Genomic DNA, 27,631 nt, shown 5'->3' with positions numbered 1-27,631 from the left:
AGCTACAGATGTAGTCATCAGCAAACATTAAAACAAGATATTTTAAGGATACATTTCTTATCAATGTGTCTTAATATGTAATGACTATGACTATACAGAGCCTTAAAGCATTTAGGGAGGAGAAAGATTCTCTGAGTCAGTCATTTATCTTAGAGCAGTATTTATACAACCATCTGGGGGAGTTTTAGACAAGTAAAGTTTTAAGCCCCACTTCTCTGAAATTCTGATTCATTAATTTTGACATGGAACTAAAGAATCGATGTGTTTTAAAAATTCCCAGCCAGGTTTGGGGACCATAAAGTTCATCAGCCATTAAGATGTCCAGGAGGTTCCTAAGAAAACATATGTCTGTTTACCTCAAGATGGTCAAACCAGTGCATACACTCCCTGACTTGACTCCTAGCTGACCATTGGTTAGAAATGTTTAACAGGTATGGAAATCCTACTGACATCTGCTTTTATTAATGGGTGGCTAGTTCACGTGGCTAGTCAATAGCAGTGTTTATTGTAAGTACCTAGTTAATTTACCCTAAGAATCTCAGTTTGCTCAGTTGGAATCCTCAATTTAATCTACATTCAAAAATATTCTAAAATGTTTTAAGTGCAGACTGTTTCATTCTTGCCAAAATTATCTTGCCTTAATTTTTTCTTTCTGTTTCTTAGATGAATTGCCCCCTCCACCCACAAAAGTCTGATGAAAATGATTGTGTTTTTCCTTCAACTTTACTGAGATATAATTGGCATATAACATTGCATAAGTTTAAGGTGTACAACGTGTTTGATACACTTATATATTGCAATGTGATCACCACCATAGTGTTAGCTAACACCTCCATCACCTCACATAATTACCAATATTTTGTGTGTGTGGTGAGAACATTTAAGATTTACTCCCTTACCCACTTTGATCAAAATGATTGTTAACTGCTCTAGGCAAACACAGTCTGCATATTGAAAAAAAAATGAAAGGACACCTGGTTGTTTTTCTGAAGTTATGTGTGTAAAAGAAAAAGAGATAGAAAGAAAGAGAGTCTGCTTCTTTCCACTGTCATGCCATACAAAGACCTTTGGGTTGCTCACTTTAGGTATGAGATCAGGGTAGGATCAATACACGTGGCTGCCCTAGAAGACTAACATTTTGGGACCCATTCAAAATAATGAATATTATACATAATCTGTTCAGCATATCTTTACAGGAGAAGCTGAGTATTGCTTGGGTGAAGGGAGAAGTTGATCCTACGGGGTGGCTCAAAGATTATTCCTTGCCCTACCATCTCCCTAATTCAGCTATGAGAGTGCCTATGCATACCCTTTAAGTAAAATCTGTGCAGTTGCCCAGATCCACCATTTTAGGAGCAGATTAGCAACTATCCATTGTTTCTTGACCATGCTTTTTGAGAGATGTTCTGATACGTACAATTTTTCTCTCCATCTCTTAACATGACGGTATTTGGGGGTCTCGGTGATATCTTATTGTACCTTATCAAGTAATGCCCTGGGCAGCTGCTTGGCTGACCCAACTTTTAGTTCAGCTTCAGAAAGTCCTTGCTGTTATTGTAGCCCTCATTTTTTACCCCCATGAGAACTGGATTAAAAAAAAAAACCATAAAAAAAACTGCTGAAAATGTCTTCTTTCAGGAAATAATTGATAAAGTAAAAAGAAATTAATTATTGTCATTATTTTCTTTAAAAGAATAAAATAGCACATTACCAGACATCCTCAGCGTCTTCATCACATTCTGCACCAAACTGGCAAATATCACAGGTGGATGTCTCCTTTTGACTGGTTTCTCCTGAGCCTTCATGGACTATAGGACAGAAGAAAGGGAACAAAAAGAATTCAGATAAGTGTGCACAATACCAACAACTTCAAGACTATTCTATATGAAACCTGCTACTTTTCCAATGGAGCTATTGGAGCTCCATTAAGATCGTCATATTCGGCTCCCTTCTTCCCTAAATTTGAAGAAAATTAACAATAATATGCTAGCCATCGGTATGTGGTGAATAATTCTTTTTACAAGAAAAATAAACGAGAATACTGGATTTATCAAAATTGTTTGGCTAATAGACCATCTGAAAGTTACTTAATTAAAAGGGATTTAGATTGTTACTTGCCTAGAGGAAAAACCTAGTGTCTATAAAAAAATACTTGACATTTTCTCATTCTTAAATTATAGATATTTTTTCATTCAAAGGCTTTAATACATAATTTTAAAAATTTAGATGGGCAGCCTTGACTTTTTAGATACGTCTTTTCCCCGCCTCAAGATGCTAAGTACTTATACGGAAAAATATATTAATTATGTTTTCAGAAAACATCTTTTAATTGGCTTTTACAGTAATTTCTTGAATCTTACAGAAATGTTGCACAGAGCTCATCATAGTGATTTCTTCTATGAGGGCTATGAACATATATTTCATTTAAAAAATATATACTGTCACTGATGATTATTGATCCTTTTTACACACATAAATTACAAGTGTAAAAATATACTATATACAACGTAATTATAAAATTAAGCTTTCAAATCAGGAAAGAATAGTGTTCAAAGTCAAGAAAACAATTTTAGTATTTGAGTTCAAGAAATAAAAATCTGAGCAACACTTTTGAGATGATGGATTACTGTTTACCCAATTAAAAAAATATGTAGTTGAAAGCAAACATAGTTTTGCTTATAGATGAAAAATTGCAACAACCTAAGTACTGCATAGATAATCTTATTCCATGGACATCTTATATACTAAAAACATGTGTTTAAATCAAGAGATCCTTAAAACGTGCACTCTGCAAAAGGTTATACATTTTCAGTAGAAAAAGAACAGAGGCAATTAAGTATGGCATTGGCTCCTAGCATTATGAAGCCTAATAAGATAACATTTTTAACAAAACATCATTGAGTAACATGCACCCTAAACCTAAGAAATTTAACCTTACTTATTTTATTTTAATATGATATTTTTCATAATTTGTTCTCTGTCTATTAACATGAGAGTTATTAATATTTACAAAAGCAAAGGTCTTTATTCCTTGATTTTCCAATTTACTGCTGTGCAAATGAGTGATCTGATTTACCAGAGAAAAAAAAAAGAACAAGAAGACATCTCTAAGAGAGTTCTCTATTTTATAGTTTTTCCAGGAAAGACAGAGAGATTTATTTTTTCCAAAGCAACATTTTTTCCCCTGTACTTGATTTGCCCTGCACTTTTAAAAAATTATGAATTAAACAGATCAACTTCAATTGCAAAAGTATTGATGGTATAGTTTTAAAATTGGAAGTCTAAAAAAATGGTGTTCCTCCCCAGAAAGAAGAAGGAATTTTAGACTCTGCTAAAATAGACAGCACTTATTATCCACTCTATTATTTTAATACAGGCAAGACCATTAGAGTGGACTATGGGATAAGAAGGAAGCTGGGGACCTAACCTCAGGGGGTACTGAACAGCTGAGGTCCATCTCTTTATCACTTTCTTACTATTAATGCAACACAGAAGCTGTTAATGGGAGAGAGAGCCTTTTAGTGTTAGCAAGATTAGCAGCTTCTAGACTAAAGCTTCCCATCACTCAGGAAACATACTAACACAACGGGAAGGTCCTTAACGAACAGTTATAGCCATTTATGGGCAGCCCTATCTTCTTTCGCAGCAGGGATCCTTGGTTAGGGATCTACTGGAAGTAATCCAGGGGATGAATCGTGCTACCTCAGCAAAACTAACAATAATAATTCTACTGGAAGTCACATTACATTTCTATACAAGGTCAGTTATTGGTAGACTCGAGATGTTTGGAAATTCTCCCACATGGAGAAGTAAACCCAGAAGTAGCAGTAGCAAAACCTCTATCAATAAACGTTCTGGGAATAAAATGTGAAGCAATCACAGTGAAAAATAAAGTAAAATCTTTCCATATTTCCTGAAGCACAGATTTGCACCTTTGTAATACACAAACAGATCAGTACACTGCTTCATTTAACACTATAGACCAAGATTCTTAAATAGGAGTGGGCTCAGAAGCTCTGGTAGATTTGGTTTGTTCATTTATGTATTGTTTTTTAGATAAATGCCCTGAGATATCCTAGGAGGTACTGAATTTGTAGGCTCGAGGCTTGGATATATATACTTTAAAAAACACATCCCTAAGAATATCTGTCCTAAACAATACTGAAAAGACTTCCTCTGGCCCAAACGTCTTCCTCATGCAGTGAATGTCTAGCACAGGACTTCTGTCACTTTAAAGTGCACAGGAAGCACCTGGAGGTTTTGTTAAAATGAAGATTCTGATTCAGTAAGTGTGAGGTGTAACTGATGCTGCTGGTCCACAGACCACATTTTGACTAGCAAGGTTAGCACTGCATTTTTCCCATCACAATTCACAATTTATTAGTGGGTAGTGTAATGGAGTCAGTGGGTCACTATCAGCATTTTTGTAAACATTTTTGTGTACATGAAGCAGGATATACTGGAATAGAAAACACAGAGTCCATCTTATTTAGCAAGCATAGGTTTTATTTTATAACACTGTTTTAGTTATACATATGTACATCCATCCAGCACTGCAATGTAAATTTCATTTCTTACTAAAGGTCACAGTCACAAAAGCTTGAACACTATTGATTTAGCACATGCTAGATGCTCAGAAAGTATGTGTTGAACAGGAGTGTTCCTTTTTCCTGTTCTTTTTACAGTATCAGAAACAGGAAGGATCGGTGCTTATTTGCATTCATCCGCTGATTATGCAGGAATGAAATTCATTTATCCTAAAATATTATTTTAACCATGCACTTGCATTTTAAGCCTTTTATTTTGAGTTGTAAAGTAAAAAAGAATTATTTCCCTCTATTCTAAAACAACAGGTTTCAGCGTGTGACTGAGGGAAATTTGAGGAGCAAGGGAGGCAGAGCTCCTGAAAGCATATTATACCTAATATGCTACCCTATAGTTAAAACTGATTGAATTAATTCCTTTAAGAAGATTCTGGATTGGAGCATTATAAGAGATGATCAAATTGCCTCTCTCTCAAACTCTCCCTGCCCTCGTGGTTTCATCCGGAAAATTGTTACCAAAATTCCCTTATTATGACCTTGTTCTGGCCCAAATCAGTGGGTGTGCCCACCCACTGGGCCCAGTTCTCTTCCTAACTCACTATAATGCCTCCTGGGCCTCTTATAATATTCCTAACCTATGTTATACTATTTCTGAAAACATGATGAAATAATATAATGTTCAAACACACAGTTATTCAATGTCATTTATTTGGTTCAAAATTTCACTAAAATTTACATTCAGTGAAATGCTCATATCTTTCAGTCAATTTTGAGGAACGCATGCCAAGACAAAGAACAACTCCATCATTCCAGAAAGTTTGCTTCTGCCTTTCTCAGCCGTTTCCCTACCACTACTATGTCTCTATATATAGGCTGGTCAGTAATCCGATCTGTCACCACAGATGGACTATTTTAGAATATTACACCAATGGAATCATACAATATGTAATTATTGTGTTCAACTCCTTCCACTTAGCATCATAGTTTTTAAGATGAATTCAGGTAGTTGCCTGTGTCAGTAGTTTATTTCTTTTTATTGCTTTGTATTCAATTGAGTGAATATACCACAGCTTATTTTTCCATTATCTTGTTGAAGTACATCTTGTTGTTTCCAGTTACTGTCTGGAAACAATAACTGAATATTTATGAATAAAGCTGTTGTAAATAGTCTTGTAAAAGACTTTTTGGGCACACAAGTTATTTCTCTTCGACAAATACCTCACAGTGGGATTATGGTATTCAGAGAGCCACACCAGCTTTCTTTTGCTTATTGTTTCTGTCTTTTTTACTTTCAACCTGCTTCTTAACTTATGTCTAAAGTGTGTTTCTTGTAAACAATATATAGTGGAATGTCACTTTTTTATCTAGTCTGAATCTGTCTGCATTTAATCAGGGTATTTAGTCCATTTATTTTAATGTAATTATTGATAAGTTTGCTTTTTAAGTCTCCCAACTTGGTGTTTGATTCATTTTTTAAAAAAATTCTTGAGTTACAGAAATTTTTAATATATTTTAGGTACAAATTTTTGTCAGATACATGTATTGGGATATATTTTCTCAGTCTATTTTCTTGAACGTGTTTTTTTTTTTTTGTAGATGTGCAGAAATTTTTATTTTGATGAAATCAATTTTTTTCTTTTATGATTTGTCATTTCTAAGAAGTCTTCTACTGAAGCTCATGAAGATATTCTTCTATGCTTTATTCTATTCCCCATTTTTATTAATTTTAAAAATTTACTTTAATTTAAGTTTATGGTCTATCTAAAATTGGATTTTGTGCATAATGTGAAGTAGAGGTTGGGCTTCTTTGTTTTTACCACGTGGACATGATTTCTCTCTCTTGACCTGTCAGTGTGGTGAGATATGTTGATTGATTTCCATATGTTAAGCCAACCTCACATTTTGGGGATAAGTCAAACTTGATCATGGTATATAACCCTTTTTATATATAGCTGGATTTCTTTTGCTAGTATTTTGGTAAGTATTTTTGTGTCTATGGTTCACAAGATATGCTGGCTGTAATTTTCTTGTATTGTTCTTATTTTGTTTTATTATTATGGTTAAAATGGCCTCATGATATGAGTTGGGAAGTGTTCCTACTTCCTCTATTTTATGAAAGAGTTTGTGGAGGATTGGTACTATTATTTCATTTCTTTATACAAGGCTATTTAAATTTTCTATTTTATTGCTTCCTACTCTTACTATTTCCTTTATGTTATATACTTAGAGTTTATTTTCTAGTTTCTTAAAATGGAAGAAGTGCTTGATTTTATACCTTTCTTATTTTCTAATATAGGTATTTAAATCTGTACATTTTCTCCTAAAGACTGCTTTAGCTGCATCCCACAAATATTAATATGTTGTGTTTTCATGTATTTTTGTGAAAATATATATTGTAATATCCTTCGAGATTTCTTCTTTGACCCAAGGATTATTTAGTAGTGTATTTTTTTAACCTCCAAATATTTGAGGGTTTTCAAAAGTACACTATTTTTATTTATCTTTAATGTAAATATCCAAAATTCATTGGGAATCATTTTAAATATACAAAAGAGTTGTGTGGTCTTAAGGACACAGAGAAATGCAGGCTTCCAAGAGCCACTCAAGGTCTTAACATTAAAAGGAAAGTAATAAATATATAGCATAAGGTTCCATTAAATTCAAAGGACTTTAGAGATAGGTAGGAAGACTTTTATATCTTTTTACTCCACCCCCGCCCAAAGCAAAATTCAATCAAATGATCAACCTGGATGAGAGTTGAAATAAAAAGTAGATTGTGTGAGCTGCAAGAGTAAATTGTTTAGAAGTCCTGAAAAGTCTGAAGTATTGAAAAGAGCTCAGCCTGATTGTCCAGGCTTTGAAACAAATCTCTCTGGAGTTTGACAACTCTATGTCTCGTGTTCAAGATGTTATAAAAAACTCCATCCATGGTGATCTATCCATCATGGTTAAAGTAAATATTCTGTTTAAGTCCTTTGAAATTTATTAAAACTTGTGTTTTATGGGCCAGAATATGATCTATCTTCTTGACTATTCCATGTGCATCTTAGAAGTTGTAACCTCTTGTGGGGAGTGATTTTCTGTAAATATTAATAGCTTAAGTTGATGGTCCAAATCACCCATAACTGTACTGATTTTTTGTTTAATTGTTCTATCTATTACTGAGAAAGGTGTGCTAAAATCTCTACTGCTGACAGTAAAACTGTTTCTAGTTCTCTTTTGTTTTGTTCTTTTGTTTCATCTTGTATTTGGGAGCTCTGATATTGGGTTTATAAACATTTAGTAGTCTTATGTCTTCTTTAATAAGTGACCCTTTAGCATTATGAAATGCACCCCTTTACTGTCTGGTCACACTATTCATCTTGAAGTCTACTTTGTTCTGATATTCAGATAACCACACCAGCTTTCTGTTGCTTATTGTTTCTATCTTTTTACTTTCAACCTGTTCATTAAGTTATGTTTAAAGAGTGTTCCTTGTAAACAATATATAGTTGGATTTTGCTTTTTTATCTAGTCTGAATATGTCTACATTTAATCAGGGTATTTAATCCATTTACTTTAATGTAATTATTGATATGTTTGTTTTTAAGTCTACCAACTTGGTGTCTAATTCATATTTAGCTAATCTTTTTGTTTTCCTCTGTTTCCTTTTCTGCCATTTTTTTAGGAAAATCAAATATTCTATGGTATTTATTTTGTCTTATCTCTTCTAATAATTATTTTGTTATATTTTGGGGTTATTATTTTGATGGCTACTTTAAGGATTATAATATACAACTTCAAATTATCCTAATCTATTACTTCATGAACAATTTAAAAACTTTATTAAAATACTATATTTTTAATTACCGTAGTCCACCCTTTGCATTCTTATTGTCATATATTATACTTCTACCTGTTCTATAAAACTCGTCTTCCTTTTGAAAATTAGTTTTACTTTAAACATACACCCTACTCTAATTTCAAAGGAAAAAAGCCAGAGATGTCAGTGCTAATGGAGACTCCTTCCTGTCATCATTAAATAATTATTTAGCTGCTGACCTGTATTTGCTCTAACTTTTCAAGACTTATGAATAGTCTCACATTCTCCATGGAAGACACTATCGGCATATGACACTTATAGTAGACTGAATTATTTTCCCAATAAAAGGATTATACGTTCCTCTCCATAGCCATATGACTTGAAGTTCCATGATATCACTGATAGGCTTATGACTTGTTTTTGCCATTGAAATGTCAGTAGAAGTGAGAAGATATATAAAAGCCAACATGTAGATTTCTACTTTGTTGCTTGTTCCCTTTGCATAAAAGAAGACACATCCAGAATAGGAGCTGTTTCTTCAACCAATCCCAGAATGAGAAGATATATAGAGCAGGGCCATAGTTGACCACAGCCATGGGAGCAAGAATTATGTCACTTACTGATGCTGTAGGCCTTTGAGGTTTTGAGGTCGTTTGTAACTATAGCTTTACCTAGTGAAAGATGGCTAATAAGACATGAATTAATGTTATTAATGAATTCTAAGGAAATGTTTTCACATCATTTTCCACACTTCATATTTTGGTAGCATTACTATACAACCCTAGATCTGCTTTTAATTGTCTCCAGATCTCCCTTTGAATTTCTATTTCTTTTCTATATTAGCATATATTCTGCAATAGTCAAGCCATGTTTATTCTATTATATTTTCATTTTTTCCCAACATAGCACTATCTTTCCCAGTCTATTCACGGTTCCCATTTTATTCTCCATGTGGCTCTAGCACATCACTTTGACAGATACATAAGTTGTCCCATTTAAATTAGGCATAGTATACACATTAAACATAGTATATGTAGCAAAGGAAGCCATAAACAAAACAAAAAAGCAACCTACAGAATGAGAGAAAATATTTGCAAACAATGTAACTGACAAGGGTTTAATTTCCAAAATATACAACAAATTATACACTTCAATATCAAAAAACACACAACCCAATCAAAAAATGGGCAGAAGACCTACATAGACATTTCTCCAAAGAAGACATACAAAGAAGACATCTCCAAAGAAGATGGCCAACAGGCAAATGTAAAGATACTCAACATCACTGATTATTAGAGAAATGCCAATAAAAACTACAATGAGGTTTCACTGCACACAGGTCAGAATGTCATCATCGAAAAGTCTACAAATAAAAAATGCTGGAGAGGGTGTGGAGAAAATAGAAATAGACTCATAGACATAGAAAACAAACTAGTGGTTATTAACGGGGGAGGTGGGGAGGGGTAAGCTAGAAATTTGGGACTAAGAGATACACACTACTATATATAAAGTAGATAAACAACAAGGACCTATTGTATAGCACAGGAAACTATTTTCAATGTCTTGTAATAACATATACTCGAAAAGAATCTGAAAAACAATATATATATAACAGAATCACTTTGCTGTACACCTGAAACATTGTAAATCATCTATACTTCAATTAAAAAACCCACAAAAAACACAGTATAAATATGCATAAATATAAGCCCAGAACCAGATGGCTTTATAGGCGAATTCTATCAATCATTTAGAGAAGAGCTAACACCTATCCTTCTCAAACTCTTCCAAAATATAGCAGAGGGAGGAACACTCCCAAACTCATTCTACAAGGCTGCCATCACCATGATACCAAAACCAGACAAAGATGTCACAAAAAAAGAAAACTATAGGCCAATATCACTGATGAACATAGATGCAAAAATCCTCAACAAAATACTAGCAAATAGAATCCAACAGCACACTGAAAGGATCATACACCATGATCAAGTGGGGTTTATCCCAGGAATGCAAGGATTCTTCAATACATGCAAATCAATCAATGTGATGCACCATCTTAACAAACTGAAGGAGAAAAACCACATGATCATCTCAATAGATGCAGAAAAAGCTTTTGACAAAATCCAACACCCATTTATGATAAAAACTCTCCAGAAAGTAGGCATAGAGGGAACTTACCTCAACATGATAAAGGCCATATGTGACAAACCCACAGCCAACATCATTCTCAATGGTGAAAAACTGAAACCATTTCCACTAAGATCAGGAACAAGATAAGGTTGCCCACGCTCACCACTATTATTCAACATAGTTTTGGAAGTTTTAGCCACAGCAATCAGAGATGAAAAAGAAATAAAAGGAATCCAAATCAGAAAAGAAGAACTAAAACTGTCACTGTTTGCAGATGACATGATACTATACATAGAGAATCCTAAAGATGCTACCAGAAAACTACTAGAGATAATCAATGAATTTGGTAAAGTAGCAGGATACAAAATTAATGCACAGAAATCTCTTGCATTCCTATACACTAATGACGAACAGTATGAAAGAGAAATAAGGAAACACTCCCATTTACCATTGCAACAAAAAGGATAAAATACTTAGGAATAAACCTACCTAGGGAGACAAAAGACCTGTATGCAGAAAACTGTAAGACACTGATGAAAGAAATTAAAGATGATACAAGCAGATGGAGAGATATACCATGTGCTTGCACTGGAAGAATCAACGTTGTGAAAATGACTCTACTACCCAAAGCAATCTACAGATTCAGTGCAATCCCTATCAAACTACCAATGGCATTTTTCACAGAACTAGAACAAAAAATGTCACAATTTGTATGGAAACACAAAAGACCCCGAATAGCCAAAGCAATCTTGAGAAAGAAAAACAGAGCTGGAGGAATCAGGCTCCCTGACTTTGGGCTATACTACAAAGCTACAGTAATCAAGACAGTAGGGTACTGGCACAAAAACAGACATATAGATCAATGGAACAGGAGAGAAAGCCCAGAGATAAACCCATGTACATATGGTCACCTTATCTTTGATAAAGGAGGCAAGAATATAAAATGGAGGAAAGACAGCCTCTTCAATAAGTGGTGCTGGGAAAACTGGACAGCTACATGTAAAAGAATAAAATTAGAACACTCCCTAACACCAAACACAAAAATAAACTCAAAATGGATTAAAGACCTAAATGTAAGGCCAGACACTATAAAACCCTTAGAGGAAAACATAGAGCACCCTATGACACAAATCACAGCAAGATCCTTTTTGACCCTCCTCCTAGAGAAATGGCAATAAAAGCAAAAATAAACAAATGGGACCTAATGAAACTTAAAAGCTTTTGCACAGCAAAGGAAACCATAAACAAGACGAAAGGACAACCCTCAGAATGGGAGAAAATATTTGCAAATGAAGCGACTGACAAAGGATTAATCTATAAAATATACAAGCAGGTTATGCAGCTCAATATCAAAAAAACAAACAACCCTGTCTAAAAACGGGCAGGAGACCTAAATAGACATTTCTCCAAAGAAGAAATACAGATTGCCAACAAACACATGAAAGGATGCTCAATATCACTAATCATTAAAGAAATGCAAATCAAAACTACAATGAGGTATCACCTCACACAGGTCAGAATGGCCATCATCAAAATATCTACAAACTATAAATGCTGGAGAGGGTGTGGAGAAAAGGGAACCTTCCTGTACTGTTGCTGGGAATGTAAATTTATACAGCCACTACGGTGAACAGTATGGAGGTTCTGTAAGAAACTAAAAATAGAACTACCATAGAACCCAGCAATCCCACTACTGGGCATGTATCCTGAGAAAACCATAATTCAAAAAGAGTCATGTACCACAATGTTCATTGCAGCTCTATTTACAATAGCCAGGACATGGAAGCAACCTAAGCGTCCATCGACAGATGAATGGATAAAGAAGATGTGGCACATATATACAATGGAATATTACTCAGCCATAAAAAGAAATGAAATTATTTGTAGTGAGGGGGATGGGCCTAGAGTGTGCCATACAGCATGAAGTAAGTCAGAGAGAGAAAAACAAATACCGTATGCTAACACATAGATATGGAATCTAAAAAAAAATGGTTCTGAAGAACCTAGGGGCAGGACAGGAATAAAGATGCAGATGTAGAGAATGGACTTGAGGACATGGGGAGGGGGAGAAGTAAGCTGGGAAGAAGTGAGAGAGTGGCATTGACATATATACATTACCAAATGTAAAATAGATAACTAGTGGGAAGCAGCCGCATAGCACAGGGAGATCAGCTTTGTGCTTTGTGACCACCTAGAGGGGTGGGATATGGAGGGTGGGAGGGAGACGCAAGAGGGAGGAGAAATGGAGATATACGTATATGTATAGCTGATTCACTTTGTTATACAGCAGAAACTAACACACAATTATAACGCAGTTTTACTCCAGTAAAGATGTTAAAAAATATGCACAAATAGAAACCTCTCTGTGCACCAAGTCTGAAATAAAGTAGGTGGTCCCCGAAACAATCAGATTGCATCAACAGAAAGAATGAGATATCTAAGCTTAAATATGATTCATAGAGACTGGTTCTACACTCATTTAAATTATTGCAAAGTTTAAAAATAAATATACACAAATTTTATATAGACCTTAATCTGAAGTTTTCAAAATTTAGAATGCATTTTTTCTTTTTTGTATTTTAGAGTCAATATCAATCCAGTAGTCAGTGTTTTTTGTTTTTTAAATAGGTAAGATGACAAAGTAATCATGCCTTGGTAGGCATGTAATTTTTTCCACTTTATTTACATAGATAAAGGATTCAATATATCTGTTGTAACTAAAATTACTTTGATTATAAAATTATAAACAGCAATTTTTCTTTCTGAATAACTTACATACATTACTGTCTCATTATCACCAAAAAGCTGAACTTTTGAGTTTATCCTCTGATGAAGGAAAAATTCCACTTAAAGAATAGAAAGAAAATTTTAAATCAAAACCCTCCATTCCATTTTTTAATTTGTACAACTTGTCTATTTTGCCTTTTGTATGCCAGTTTTACCTCTCACATGCCTCTCCCACATGTAAGTTGAATTTAAATGATGGAAGCTGCTGACAGTTCCTAGAGCTCAGACAATTCTAAGCTGTTGTTTTTGAGCTACAGTCATGTTCTCTTTTACATTTTCCAACATTTTCCTAGAAACCTCAATGACTTTAAAGAAAAATAAGAATAAGTACTTTCTTTTTATTCATATTAAAATGTGATGATGTTTGTCATGTGAATAACAAGTACACTGTTACATCATATTATTGAAATGCTAAAACAAAAAGAAGTAACATTTTGATCTGCTATTTACAAAACTAACACAGATTAATTTTTTATGTGTATCAGTGCCATATGCAGTAAGATGTGTTCAGATTTTGGGAAAGAAATTCATTATCTTTGCTTTTTAATTAAAAGAAGTACAAACCCACTGATAATTTTTAAGTGGTTTAAATGCTAAAAAACTAAAGGAAGGCTGAAATTACACTTACACAAAATGGTTTACAACAACCAAGCGCATGACTGAGCAAATGTGATTCTATATTAAACACTCAAAAGAAGAGATCATTACAGAAAATTTAATTTTTCATAATTAAGCTAGTTTGCTAGAGCTTGACACAGATTCTTTAGAAATCACATATAATTTATCTTCTGCAAAGCTTTAAAAAATTTAAGAGATTAATACAATGTTACTATGTTGAAGCAAAATTCTATTGTCATCATTAAGTCTGACTGATTTCACTCAGTCCTATCTAAGTTAGAACTGAAGATACTCAGTTGATTAGAAAAAAGAAGAAAGACAATGAAGTAAAGAAAGAAGAAATGAGAGAAGGATGGAAGGAAGGAAAGAAGAAAGGACAAAAAAGCTTATTCAGCTTGATATCAGGCATGGCAGAATTCATCCGAGAACATTACCATGCCAAGACTTCATGAAACTCTTATTGTATCAATCATATGATAATTATATGCAAAAATATTTTATTATTCTCAGTGTAATTAATTTATATCATTTTATGTAAATTCATAAAAATAATTAAATTTTTTCCGGGTACCAAATTCCAATTAGAGGATATTGAGAAAAGACTAAGAGTTAGTAAGTGGAAACAGTAAATGTACTTGATACTTTTGCACAGATTTGTGATGAGGAAAACAGAGAATGAGGCATTAGTTGGAAAATGAGGTACGGTCAAGAAAGGGGTTTTTTATGGAAGGACAGAGTCGAAGCATCATTGTCATGCTGAGAGAAATGGTGCATAAAAGAACAAATTTACGCAGAAGAGAAAGGGGATAATCACAGAAGCAATGTCCTTGAGAAGGGATGGGTTTACAAACAGGTGCAGTGGTTGGTCTTAGAGGTACAAACGTCTTCTGCTCGAGGAGGGGTGGCAGAGTATGTGGGTACAGATGTAGGAAGGAGGTGACACTGGAAAGAGGAGGATGAAATAGATCTCTTTTGGTTGCATTTATTGCCTGTATTGTATTTGTACTCAAAAGCATGGTTATCAGTTGAGAGCATGTGATAGGAAGAGAATGTGAAATATAAGGGAGTGAACGTGAATGAAGAAAGACCAAAGTCTTTCTAAGTCTTTTCAACACTAATTTGTTGCTTTCCAACTTTGTGTTTAATTCTTCTAATTAGTAAATCTCTGATAACAAAGATATAGCTTTATTAACTTGCACTTCTGTATGTCATTAGTACATGACCTTTGGTATTGATAACTTCAAGGCATTTTCTGATATAAGAAGTTTTATTTGAATCATCAAATGAAGACTAAATTGCCAATACAGTCAACTCTAACCTACTTAATGTTTGTTTTGGTAGAGGGGCTTTGCAATCTGGTAACAACTTACATGTCATGTTTCTTTCCTATTTTCCCATTCCATCATCACAGTACTAGTTCAGATCTTCATCATACTTGCCTAAACTTCTAACTACCTGATCTCTGCACTTGCAAACTTGCCTCTCTTAAATATATGTCCCATGTATCTTATTAAAATGCAAATCTGATCATATCATTTAAAATTCAAAATGACATGAAGTAATCTAAAGGCAGTTACATGATAGGCAAAGTTCAGGGGTAATGCTAGGAGAGCTGGATTTGGGTTGCCCAGAGTCTTTTCTTGATCCCCAGATTTCTTATTTGTAAAATGAGATGCCTGCCCTGCTTGCTCACAGGCTGTGGTGAAGATTAAACAGGAGGACATGTGAAAGTGCTTTGCACCCTCTAAACTGCTCTGCCACCCTACGGTGTTAACACTAAGAAAGTGTTAAAGTTGAAGTAAACTCATTATCTTATTCCAAGTAAGAAAGTTCTTTGAAGGAAGTCCAAGCCTGGGCATCACAAACGTGAATTTTTGGCCCTTGTGAGTGGCCTTATAGTGATACTGAAGTAGGAGTCTTTGAGGGAGCAGGGAAATAAGAATCACAGAACAACATAATGAAATAGAGAAATAAAAATATTGAGAAACTTGTAGAAGAGGTCTTGCACCAAAACATCCTCATTTGGTTTCTTATATGAAGGGCTAAAAGGATTGAGGGAGGAGCAGGTAAGAAGTGGATGAGAAGTCTCAGATAGGTCACCTCAGAAATTTCCCAAAGAGCTCTAGGCTGTTTGTTCTAGTACACTGGGTCTTGGAACAAAAAAAGCACTAAAGTGATCATTTTGTTCTTATTGATGAAGATAAGAATAAAATAAGAGCTTTACATTTTCTTTTTCTACTTGCCTGTTATGGGCATTGGATTTCACTGTAAAGCCTGAAAAACATACTCATCTAAGTCTAATTTCCAAGTCTAAATGAGACTTAAAAATAAAACTTATAAAGATCAAGCCTTGTTTAAATATATAACTTATTGATATAAATAGGCCAACACAATAAAAGAGCAGCAGTAATAATGAAGTCCATTTTAAGAGGTCAAGGCATTTCATAGAATTGGTAGTTGTAGCAATAATTTTTCTGAATTGTCTATAATATTTCCAGCCTATTTTTGCTATTAAAGATCCAGTCCCTAATTTTTGGAATCACAGTAGCCAAAATAATGGGAAGAATGTCAGGGCTGGACTTCAGGGTTTGTGATTAGTTTCAGTCTTGGGTTAGATATAGCCTCACTCTTTTCTCCACCCCTACTTGTTCTATATTGAGAGACCCTGTTTTATTTCTACAAGTTCCCTCTGCCTATTGGCTCTGGTTGGTGGAATTTGGCTACTCTTGTTATTCCTTTTTCCAGTCTACAGCTGTCTCTCAAACTCTGGTTTAAAATCTGTAACTTATGACCTATTCCCTAGCACTCTTGAAAACCTTTCTTGTGATGCCCCGTCTTGGAATCGGCCCCCACTAGCAGCCACTCAAGGCTGGCTCCACTATGCTCAGTTTCACTCCCCGCCCCTGGAAAAGTGCTTTCAACTATATTATTTCGAAGCAACATAAACAATAGAAAGCAATGAAAACATACACAGTCAAAAGTAAGGATAGGTCTTCCCTGGTGGCGCAGTGGTTGAGAGTCCGCCTGCCGATGCAGCACACACGGGTTCTTGCCCCGGTCCGGGAAGATCCCACATGCTGCGGAGCGGCTGGGCCCGTGAGCCATGGCCGCTGAGCCTGCGCGTCCGGAGCCTGTGCTCCGCAACGGGAGAGGCCACAACAGTGAGAAGCCCACGTAAAGCAAAAAAAAAAAAAAAAAAAAGTAAGGATAAGAAGGTCTGAATTATCCAATCTGAAATGCGAAAGAAGACATGAACATCTTCCACAAAGTGGGAAAAAAGAAAATACAAAACCAAACCAAACCCACAAAATGGTCTAAGGAAGCTGGAGTGCTGGAATAGGTTAGAAATTGACTTCAAGCTAATCAATATGACTTCTTTACAGAACCATTACCTCAGTCTAAAACTGTAAAGTGGAGGGAATGAATAATTGTGGAAAAGACATTTAGATTTTTAAAAATTGCATGGGATTTTAGAGAAAATTTTATCACCATTAGATTGCCAGGGATTTCCAGAAATAAATGGAAAGAGATAAATTTTTAAAAATTAACAATGCTCTATTTAGAATTTCATAATGAGACTGATTTTCTAAACTTTAAGTTTTTAAACTCAAACCACTTTCATTTATAGTATCAAGATTCATGGACCTTTCATTTTTACAGGCCTTACACCTGAATTGTATATAATTGGAACTAAAATAATTTCCTTGTTTTTGCAGATTTGGAAAAAAAAATTCTTCAAGTTTTGGGGAAATTTGCTGGTGAGCCTAAACCATAAAGATTTAGGTTTAACAGGGACTGTAGCTTATTACTACTGTTTAATGTTTGTTTTAAAAATTATAATATTGAAGGACATATATGCTAAAATTCTCAGGCATAAAAATATGATTTAATTTGATGAATAAGTAAAAACATAAGGATGAATGTAATAAATCCAAGAAAGAAACATTTTAAAAGATCAAAACATTTGTATTATTATAACATTGTGGGTTTAATTTATGGAATTAATAACAAAATAAAAAAACATATTTTTGTAAAGCTTTGCTATTGTTCATTTAATTTGGTCAGTGAAGTATGTCTAATGACTATGAAATATTGGTCAATAAGCAAACTTGAATTATACTTTAAAAACACAAATCTTGGTAATGATACAACCCTGTTTAGTTCAAAGTTTCCCTATACCTTCAGGATAAAAATCCACAGCCTTTATCATTGTATTCAAAGTCTTTCATGATTTGCCCCCAACGTATCACTCTACCTTCATCTCTAGCACCCCTGGCATGCTCTTTATGCTGATAGCTACTTGTCACTTTGCCGGGCATTTACACATGCTGTTTCCACTGTCTATAGTGGCACGTCTGTGGCTAATTCTGATTCTAACTTGAAGATTCAGCAGTAGTATCACACCACCCAGGAAAGATGTCCTCATCTTTCACCCTCTTCCTTCATCCCTGGTCTGTGTTGGGCTCTTGGTTTGTACACCCGCCCATTCTCAGAACATCTCACATTGTAGAGGTTTCCTGACTCTTCCATTGACCTGAGAATTTTTCAAGGTCAACTCATATGTCTCATTTGCTTTTATATCCATTCTTAGCACAGGGCTTGGGAAATGACAGAAAGTAGTGGTCAGAGAGGGGAGTTTCAGAATTCCAGATCTCTGTATTGTTGTACTTCTAGGTAATAACAAGGTGTGACCACATTTCTAGACAGCTAAACTGAATTTGAGGAGACTGAGGAACCATGGGGCCAATGTTGAGAAGAAATATCAGATACACCCTTGATAGTTATTAATGTTGTGCATTAAAATGTCCAGGCACAGGGCAAGACTGCGTATCTTGGATGCCCTGTGGTTGAACAGTCCGTGTAACTAGTTCTGGCTAATGAGTTGTTGAGTGGAAGTGACACGAGTCAATTCAGGCTAGAGGATTTAATTGCTAGTTGGAGACCTTCCCTACTACTGAAGGGTGCCTAAGATGGGCAGGAAAGGGAGCCAGAAAAGGAGGCTGTCACAGGGGGATAATAAATAGCAGTCAGATGTGGCACATAATTTGGAGAGAGAATTGACAATATTTACTGATGGATTGGGTGCAGGTAGAAAGTCAATGCTCAAGATAGCTGTCCATTCTGTCGAGGTCCCTGAGTGACTGCAATGGGCAGAGCCAGCTGCCCCCAAATAGTATCTCACCCAGCCAACCTGCGGTGAACATGGAGTGAGAATAAGAAATGAACCTTGATTCGTTGAAGCCACTAAGTTTAGGGGAATGTTTGTTACTACCACATAACCTTGCATAACCTAGCACAGAGTATGTCAGGGAATGAGGTTAAGAGGCATGGATGCCATCTGTTCCATTGTGTTGATGGAACTCACCAGTAACTCCCATGTACCCAACTACTGATGGTTACCCTGGAATAGAATATATGAAAATAAACCAAGTGCCGAATTATTGAGAAAAATGGCAGGAATGGGAAGTTCAGCAGGTTATACCAAAAGTGTGGGGAAAAGGTGGTATCAGCAAATAGTATGAGTTTTGAATAAGAAGTGGTTTATTGAGTGACAGTGCCAGACTGCATTGATGGTAGTCTGAAAATGACAGTAGGAAGCCAGAAATGTATGGCCTGAGATGGGAAAGTAGAGCAGCAATAGATAAGGTTTGGAGGGGTGTTATGCTGCCACTGGGCAGAAGACAAGAGAAAATTGTTGAAACATTTAAGACAATTTAATCTTACTCTTTCACTAGAGCTAATATTGATAATAACTATCAAAAAGTGCAAGATATACTAAATTCTTGTATCCTTAAATAGGCCTAATTTTACTTTTTCAGAGCATACAGGAACTATTTCCTGGTAATTATTGGTATTTTAAAAGCTATGTTCACATGCATGCTTTTAATGCCTTAAAGTCCTTTGACACGAAGGTTGGACTGTGACTGATTCGGGGTATCCCCAAATGGAAAAACCTTTTTTTGCTATCTCAAAACACATTTTGCTTCCTGCCCAAATTCATACCCACACAACATTCTGTACTGTTGCTTTCATTTTCCCCCAATGCCGCTTAGATTTCTTCATGCATATTTGTATTTTTAGATCAGATAAAATGAATAGAAGGTTCTTCCCTTGAAAAATGTGTAGTGTGATTCAAAGAAAATGTTAATGAAAAGAAATACTAAGTCTTGTGAAACATCGATATGTAGCAACTAATTGGAAAAGCAACTCAATTGCTTTTCCTTTGTGTTGTGTCTGAAGCACCGTTCTTATGGAATTATGCAGCTGTACAAGCACTGGTATCGACAGATTTTTTAAATGGAAGAGATAGGGGGTGGTGAAACAATGTACTAAACACCATTGCTTTCAAAATACTCCTAAATATGGAGGTAGTATGTAGGGACTAATACTATCTTTACTGCATCATATTCATTTTTAAGAAAACCACCTCCATATAGAACTACTTTCCACCAACACAAATACAGGTATCAAAATGAAGACGACTTTTCCTGGGTTGTTAAATTCCTTCAGAAACATGGGCTGTCTTTCATGACAACAGTTTCCTTCCTCCTCTGCTCCCACACAGCTTGACAAGCAGGTCACAGAGAAAGGTTGTTAACTACATTCCTTTGCCTAAAAAGGGATTTCAAGAAAACAAGTACCTTAACTTCACTCTTAAGAGAGGGTCAGACGGCTGAGGCGGTGATTTGTTTGTGTACATATGGGCTAGTGCAAAGGAATGGAAAAAATATTCGGGTGAAGAATTTCTAAATGGGAAGATGTGTTTTAAAGACAGCTTCTATTTTATGTCAGCTACACCTGGCAGAGTCACAGGGCAAGGTGAATAAACTATAAACAATGAAGTCTCCTTAGTGAAAACCTCTGCATAGTGAGAGAGATCTGTGGGTGGGATAGAACAGCCAAGAGTGTCACTCGCATTGTATATGTTTTTTAAAGCACGTTTCACATCACTTTTACTGTAACTGGGAAGGATTTCAATTTTTTTTTAAGATAAATTACTTGGACTTAGCTTCTACTAAAAAAACCCAAGACGATATATGATCGGTAGACACATTAGATTAAAAATAAAATTCAGTTCAAGAACTTCAATAAAATTAAGAAGCCAGTTGCATTCTTGGTGCATAGAAATGTACACTAAAAAACGTACTAGTTTAGTGCATCTGTTAAATGATACAATATACATATCTATAATTACTCCAGAGATCAAATTAAGTACATTCCTCATTTGTTCGTTTGTCTCTAAGGAAAATACAGGAAAACAAATGCTAATCAAAAGATTAATGGACTTCTCAATGTATAATACATTAGCCGCTCCTTCAATCTTTGGGAAACAAAATATAAAAAGCAAATAAAAATAAGGCGTTGTCTCACATATTCTTGGTAAATTTCATGAAGTTTTAAGGTTCTTGTCAGTATGAATTTGATTTAAAGCTGTAAATCTTTTCTGAATATTTCTATGGCTATCCAGATAGAAACATCATACATAAAAATGTTCTTTATTCCAGAAAAGATAAAACTCCCAGTGGTAAAAGAAGATTTAGGTATCTCTGAAGGTTTCTTATCACCTGGCAACATAACTCTCTGATGGTTCAGTGCCTGAGAGGGTTGTCTGAGATCACTCATCTAATAAATCAAATAGTTGGCTGGTGAAAAGAGGGGGAGCCTATAGTAATCTCATGTCTTTGCTTCCAGACATCAAATCTTTCTTCTAATAAGCCAGTAGAGAAGTTAATGTCACTTGATGTGGCATATGAAAACCTGAGTCTCAACCTGTCTTAAGTTTCTGCTACTAGTTCTGAGAATGTTTGACTTGCCCAAGCAATGATTATATTTAGTTTTAACATTTTAAACCACAAATTCCAAAATCCTGATGTGCTGAGGAAGATGTGGTGGCAAGAAGGCTCGAAACGTATTGAGTTTTGTCTCTAAACTTCTTGGAGGAATTTTATGGCAACATAGAAAATCCACTTTGGTGGGGTGATCTTTAAATATTCTATAAATATTTGTTGATATGATGATGAAGCTAGATTTATTTTATATATTTTTGGTTAATATTTTACTGAAAGCTCTATTTTACATTTCGACTCTAAAAAACAAGTCTTTTTTTTTTTTTTTTTTTTTTGCGGTACGCGGGCCTCTCACTGTTGTGGCCTCTCCCGTTGCGGAGCACAGGCTCCGGACGCGCAGGCTCAGCGGCCATGGCTCACGGGCCCAGCCGCTCCGCGGCATGTGGGATCTTCCTGGACCGGGGCACGAACCCGTGTCCCCTGCATCGGCAGGAGGACTCTCAACCACTGCGCCACCAGGGAAGCCCCAAAAACAAGTCTTTTAAAAATTAGAAATCAAATACTTTAGAACTGTGTGGTCCAATATAGTAGCCAGTAGCTACATGTAGCTATTTAAATCTACATTAATTAAAGCTAAATAAAAATTTAAAATCCAGTTTCTCAGTAGCACTAGTTACATTTCAAGAAATTCATAGCAACATGTGGCTAGTGATTACTGTATTGGACAGGGTGGATATGGAACATTTTCCTCAGCATGGAACGTTTAGAGCACTTCTCTAGAAAGATGCATAATTCAAGTATGGCATATAATAGTATTCACAAATCGATCTTCCCAATCCAGTGTTTTTGTTTTAGAGTCTTTCAACTTATATAGAATAAGAGATGGCATGACTCTCATTCTCATCTTCCAATGAAATGGAGAGAATATCTTACCATGATACCTGCCTGTGTGGTTTGACTATGTGTGTCACTTTTGTATATAATGTCCCTTGATTATAAATAAGCATAACAGAAATTCTTAATTAATAAAACCTCTCAAGTGCCCAAAACATAGCTGTCTTCTAATTTAGTCTCTGAACATCCTGATAAGAACCAGTATTACTGTGGCTTGAAGCTCACAGATTAGATGAACAGAAGTAGGCATAATAGAGCAAATGTGCTTTTAATGAACACTTTTTGTTCCTCTGTCCAAAGCTCTGGCTACCAATTATATTTATAGTTTGGGTTAGCATGCCTACCTCATACAATGAGATTAGTTATTGTGCCTAGAAAACAGCACTAATATATATATACTACTTAGCATATATCCTTGCAAAAATGTTTCCTTTTCATGGGGACCTAATTGTTCCATACATAAACTTAGCCATGTGAATGTAAACCAAGACAACATAGGAGCCTTGAGCAGTATATTCTTGATTTGATTTTTGGTGGCTAAAACTTTCCTACTGAAGCATTATCTTCCCAACTGACAGCAGCAGACCTCTCATTAGTACTAACAGGTTGAGGAGGGAGATTAAAGCAAACTGAAGGCATAGAGAGATTTAATTCCGTGTTCACACCTAGAAGTGGTGATAAGCTGGGGATCTGCCATTACCTTGATATTTTGGAGATAAATGGGTATCTGAATAAATAGAAGCCTTCAGTCTCTGCAGCCGTCACTAACATATTTCACCCTAATTGCAAAATATTTATTTTAAACACTAAAATACACATTGAGGAAGCTAACCTCGGCTGGTGAAAAGGAGATTTCAACTGGTAACTTTTCCAGATTAATTCAAATAGCGTGGGAGATGTTGAGGATGTCATTTTATCCTTTATAGTTTGACTTTGTATTCTGTACATGAGGAAGGAAGGAAAGAAGGAAAGAAAGATGGAAGGAGCTACCTCTATGGTTTCTCTGTGGCTAAGAACTTTTTGGGTCACTGGCTGGTTTTTTATTTTGCTCTGTGCCCTAGCACCCACATATTAATTGGCACATGGTATGGCACTTAGGAAATATCTGTTGAATAAAAAACACTTAATAGATCTTGCAGAGACAAAAAAAAATGGTAATTTTTAAAGTTAATGTTTATGGGTATATTATAACATTTCTTTATTAAAATATACATATTGCTTTGTTATATTTGAGAAACTAATATGTAGTGTTTACTGAACACATTGTATCTAGTAGTAATAGGGATAAAGCAGTGAGCTAAATCAAGTCCCTGTCATCATGGAGATCAGAGTACAGGCACATCTTGTTTTACTGTGCTTCTCTTTATTGCACTTCACAGATATTGCATATTTTTTTTAAACACATTGAAGGTCTGTAGCAACTTTGCATTGTCAGATGTCGGTTAGCACTTTTAGCAATAAAGTATTTTTTAGTTAAGGTATGTACATTGTTTTTTACACTTAATGCTATCGCACAGTTAATAGACTGCATAACTTTTTATGCACTGGAAAACCAAATAATTCGTGTGACTTGCTTTATTGCAGTGATCTGAAACCGAACCCGCAATATTTCTGAAGTATTCCTGTATTGTGAGAAAATATCTTTAAACATTTGTGGATACTTTAAGACCACATGTTGTCTCATTTGAAAATCAGCAGGTTCACTTACTCATTTAGTCCAGTTTATTCTCTCTACCCTACGACCACCACCTTATTAGGAAGTGATGGGGAGAATGAAATTGAAGGAACAAATTTTGTGTAACTGGATGTTGATATTGAGGAATCTGGGTTCTGGGGAGTCCCACCACAGGTGGTGATGTAGCATACGAGTGAGCAGGGAGCAGCCAGTGAGCCAAAAAGTCTACATAGGAAGTACCTAGGTGTGTAATTAGGGTGCGAGTGAGGATACAGCTCAAGGCTGAGACTTCTGACCACAGGCCACCTCTCCCAATTCTCCACATGGGCCAATCTGAGCTTCAGTTTGGCCCTTTGCCCACTCTTCGCATTTTGTTTTCTTTTTCAAAGAAATCTGGCTTCAGAAAATGATATCTAAATGATAATGTGTCATTGTGCTGATAAGTAGGGTTACAATGCTTGAGACAGATAGAGAAAAGCAAGAAAGGCAGCTAGATGGCAGATCAAAGGCATTTCCTGAACAGAAGGTGGAAATTAGCAGCTGGGAATTTTAGCAAATGCACTTAAGAATGTAGAGGAGCTTCTCAGGCATTTATTAGAAGCTAATTCAAACCCTTCAAGTTATGGAGGATTCTGTAAAAAGCACCTCTTAACTGACCAACTGTCAATTAGCAAAGGAGAAAATGACTCAAGTACTCCATTATGATGATGATCAAATAAATGAGCTTTGATTACTATAATAATGGTAGTATAAGTTATAAAAAATCTCTGGTTTTAGATATGAAAAGAATTCATAACTGGTGATCATCTGTAAAATCTACTGTAGAAAACTACAAGTATAATTGCTCAATGATGCCAATTTATTTTTTCTTCCTCAAACTTTACAGGTGATCTAATATAATGAGAAATAATAATCATTAAGGTTTGATCATGCCAATCTAATTTTCTGGATGGCTTATTAACCTTGCAAAGATGTCTTTCCTTTACTTCTTGATCATTAGATCAGGTAATAATTAGAGCAAGAATGAGGAATGTCAATTACATAATGATGTGTGAGAGGATACAGAACGGTATCATGGATATTTAGGCTTATGTGTCCAAGTCTGGCTACATTCATGTACACCCATGTAAGCACACTTTTCAATTTCTTCTAAGAAAGAGATTTAACAAAACATTGTATTTCAAAATAGGATTTAGATGTTTTTTCCTAAACTGAATCTGGTTCCGGTGTATGAGCTCCAGAAAATAAACAGCAAAAAGTTCAGAGTCTACATTAAACAGCTTCTCTCACCACACTGTCTGAAAACTATATTCCATGTACTGCCAGATTATAAATAAAAATTAAATCACACATTAGACAATAAAGTAGACCCTATTATCAACTACATGAATTTTGGTCTGAAAAAAATATATAAATGTTGCTCAAACTCAGAGGAGGTATGATACTACCCCTTCTTTTTTTTTTTTTAACACCTTTATTGTAGTATAATGGCTTTACATTGTTGTGTTAGTTTCTGCTGTATAACAAAGTGAATCAGCTACACATATACATATATCTGCATATCCCCTCCCTCTTGCGTCTCCCTCCCACCCCTCTAGGTGGTCACAAAGCTGATCTCCCTGTGCTATGCGGCTGCTTCCCACTAGCCACCTATTTTACATTTGGTAGTGTATATATGTCCATGCCACTCTCTCACTTCGACCCAGCTTACCCTTCCCCCTCCCCGTGTCCTCAAGTCCATTCTCTACATCTGCATCTTTATTCCTGTCCTGCCCCTAGGTTCATCAGAACCCTTTTTTTTTTTTTTTTTAGATTCCGTATATATGTGTTAGCATACGGTATTTGTTTTTCTCTTTCTGACTTACTTCACGCTGTATGACAGACTCTAGGTCGATCCACATCACTACAAATAACTCAATTTCATTTCTTTTTATGGCTCAGTAATATTCCATTGTATACATGTGCCACATCTTCTTTATCCATTCATCTGTCAGTGGACACTTAGTTTGCTTCCATGTCCTGGCTACCATAAATAGTGCTGCAATGAACATTGTGGTACATGACTTTTTTTGAATTAGGGTTTTCTCAGGGTATATGCCCAGTAGTGGGATTTCTGGGTCATATGGTAGTTCTATGTTTAGTTTTTGAAGGAACCTCCATATTGCTCTCCATAGTGGCTGTATCAATTTACATTCCCACCAACAGTGCAAGAGGCTTCCCTTTTTTCCACACTCTCTCCAGCATTTATTGTTTGTAGATTTTTTGATGATGGCCATTCTGACCTGTGTGAGGTTATACCTCATGGTGTATGATCCTTTCAATGTGCTGCTGGATTCTATTTGCTAGTATTTTGATGAGGATTTTTGCATCTATGTTCATCAGTGATATTGGCCTGTAGTTTTCTTTTTTTGTGACATCCTTGTCTGGTTTTGGTATCAGAGTGATGGTGGCCTCGTAGAATGAGTTTGGGAGTGTTCCTTCCTCTGCTATATTTTGGAAGAGTTTGAGAATGATAGGTGTTAGCTCTTCTCTAAATGTTTGATAGAATTTGCCTGTGAAGCCATCTGGTCCTGGGCTTTTGTTTGTTGGAAGATTTTTAATCACCGTTTCAATTTCAGTGCTTGTGATTGGTCTGTTTATATTGTCTATTTCTTCTTGGTTCAGTCTCGGAAGGTTGTGCTTTTCTAAGAATTTGTCCATTTCTTCCAGGTTGTCCATTTTATTGGCATATAGTTGCTGTGGTAATGTCTCATGACCCTTTGTATTTCCGCAGACACTACCCCTTCTTGATAGATTTAGCAGGTTTCATCCAGTGGTTAAATCTATACTTCTTTCTTCTTTCTACTAATGAGTAACATATACTGTGTCAACTACTAGTGCTCCCTAAATCCACTCTCCCTTTTTACACAATAAGGCAGCTATGGAGGTACCCAACTCAGATTTCAAGAAAGAACTTGCCATTTGGCTGCAAGATATGCAGTTAGTTGGGAGCCCCCAGCTGTCAGTGACTTCAAGATTCACCTCAGCTTTCAAGCCCAGGCGACTTACTTGTTGTGCAGCCACAGCAAAATACTGAGCATGGTGGTGACACTAGGGTCTGGCCATTCCTGCTCAAGATAAGACTCCCCTAATGTGTAATATTTACTCTGGAGATGCACATAGGGTTGACCTATTTTTTGCCACGTTTGTCTCTTGGTTGGAGGTTTGCTCTGCCCAGTCCTGCTTCTCTTCCTCTCTACTTTCACAACTATCAGCTCTGCATCACAGTTTGTGGACTTTCCCCGCCCAATTCTGCTTTCTCTGCATTTTATCTTTCACTTCCCCAATAAACCTTTTTCACTCCTAAATTTGTCCTGGCATCTACTTCCCAGAGGACCAAACTGACACATATAGT

General features: G+C 35.6%; 1 protein-coding gene across 1 annotated transcript in view; it reads right to left on the bottom strand.

Moving 5' to 3' along the window:
- The window catches only part of TMEFF2 (transmembrane protein with EGF like and two follistatin like domains 2), a 248,195-nt gene that overhangs the window by 115,409 nt on the left and 105,155 nt on the right, over nucleotides 1-27,631 (bottom strand). Inside the window, exon 5 of the mRNA XM_029225463.1 lies at nucleotides 1,712-1,808. Coding sequence (XP_029081296.1) covers nucleotides 1,712-1,808 — 97 coding nt within the window. The remainder of the gene's footprint in view (nucleotides 1-1,711; nucleotides 1,809-27,631) is intronic.

This window comes from Monodon monoceros, unplaced genomic scaffold (genome assembly GCF_005190385.1).
Source record: "Monodon monoceros isolate NGI ecotype Baffin Bay Population unplaced genomic scaffold, NGI_Narwhal_1 Super_Scaffold_16, whole genome shotgun sequence".
In the NCBI taxonomy this organism is placed as follows: Eukaryota; Metazoa; Chordata; class Mammalia; order Artiodactyla; family Monodontidae; genus Monodon; species Monodon monoceros.
This window is presented reverse-complemented; position numbering and strand designations above follow the sequence as displayed.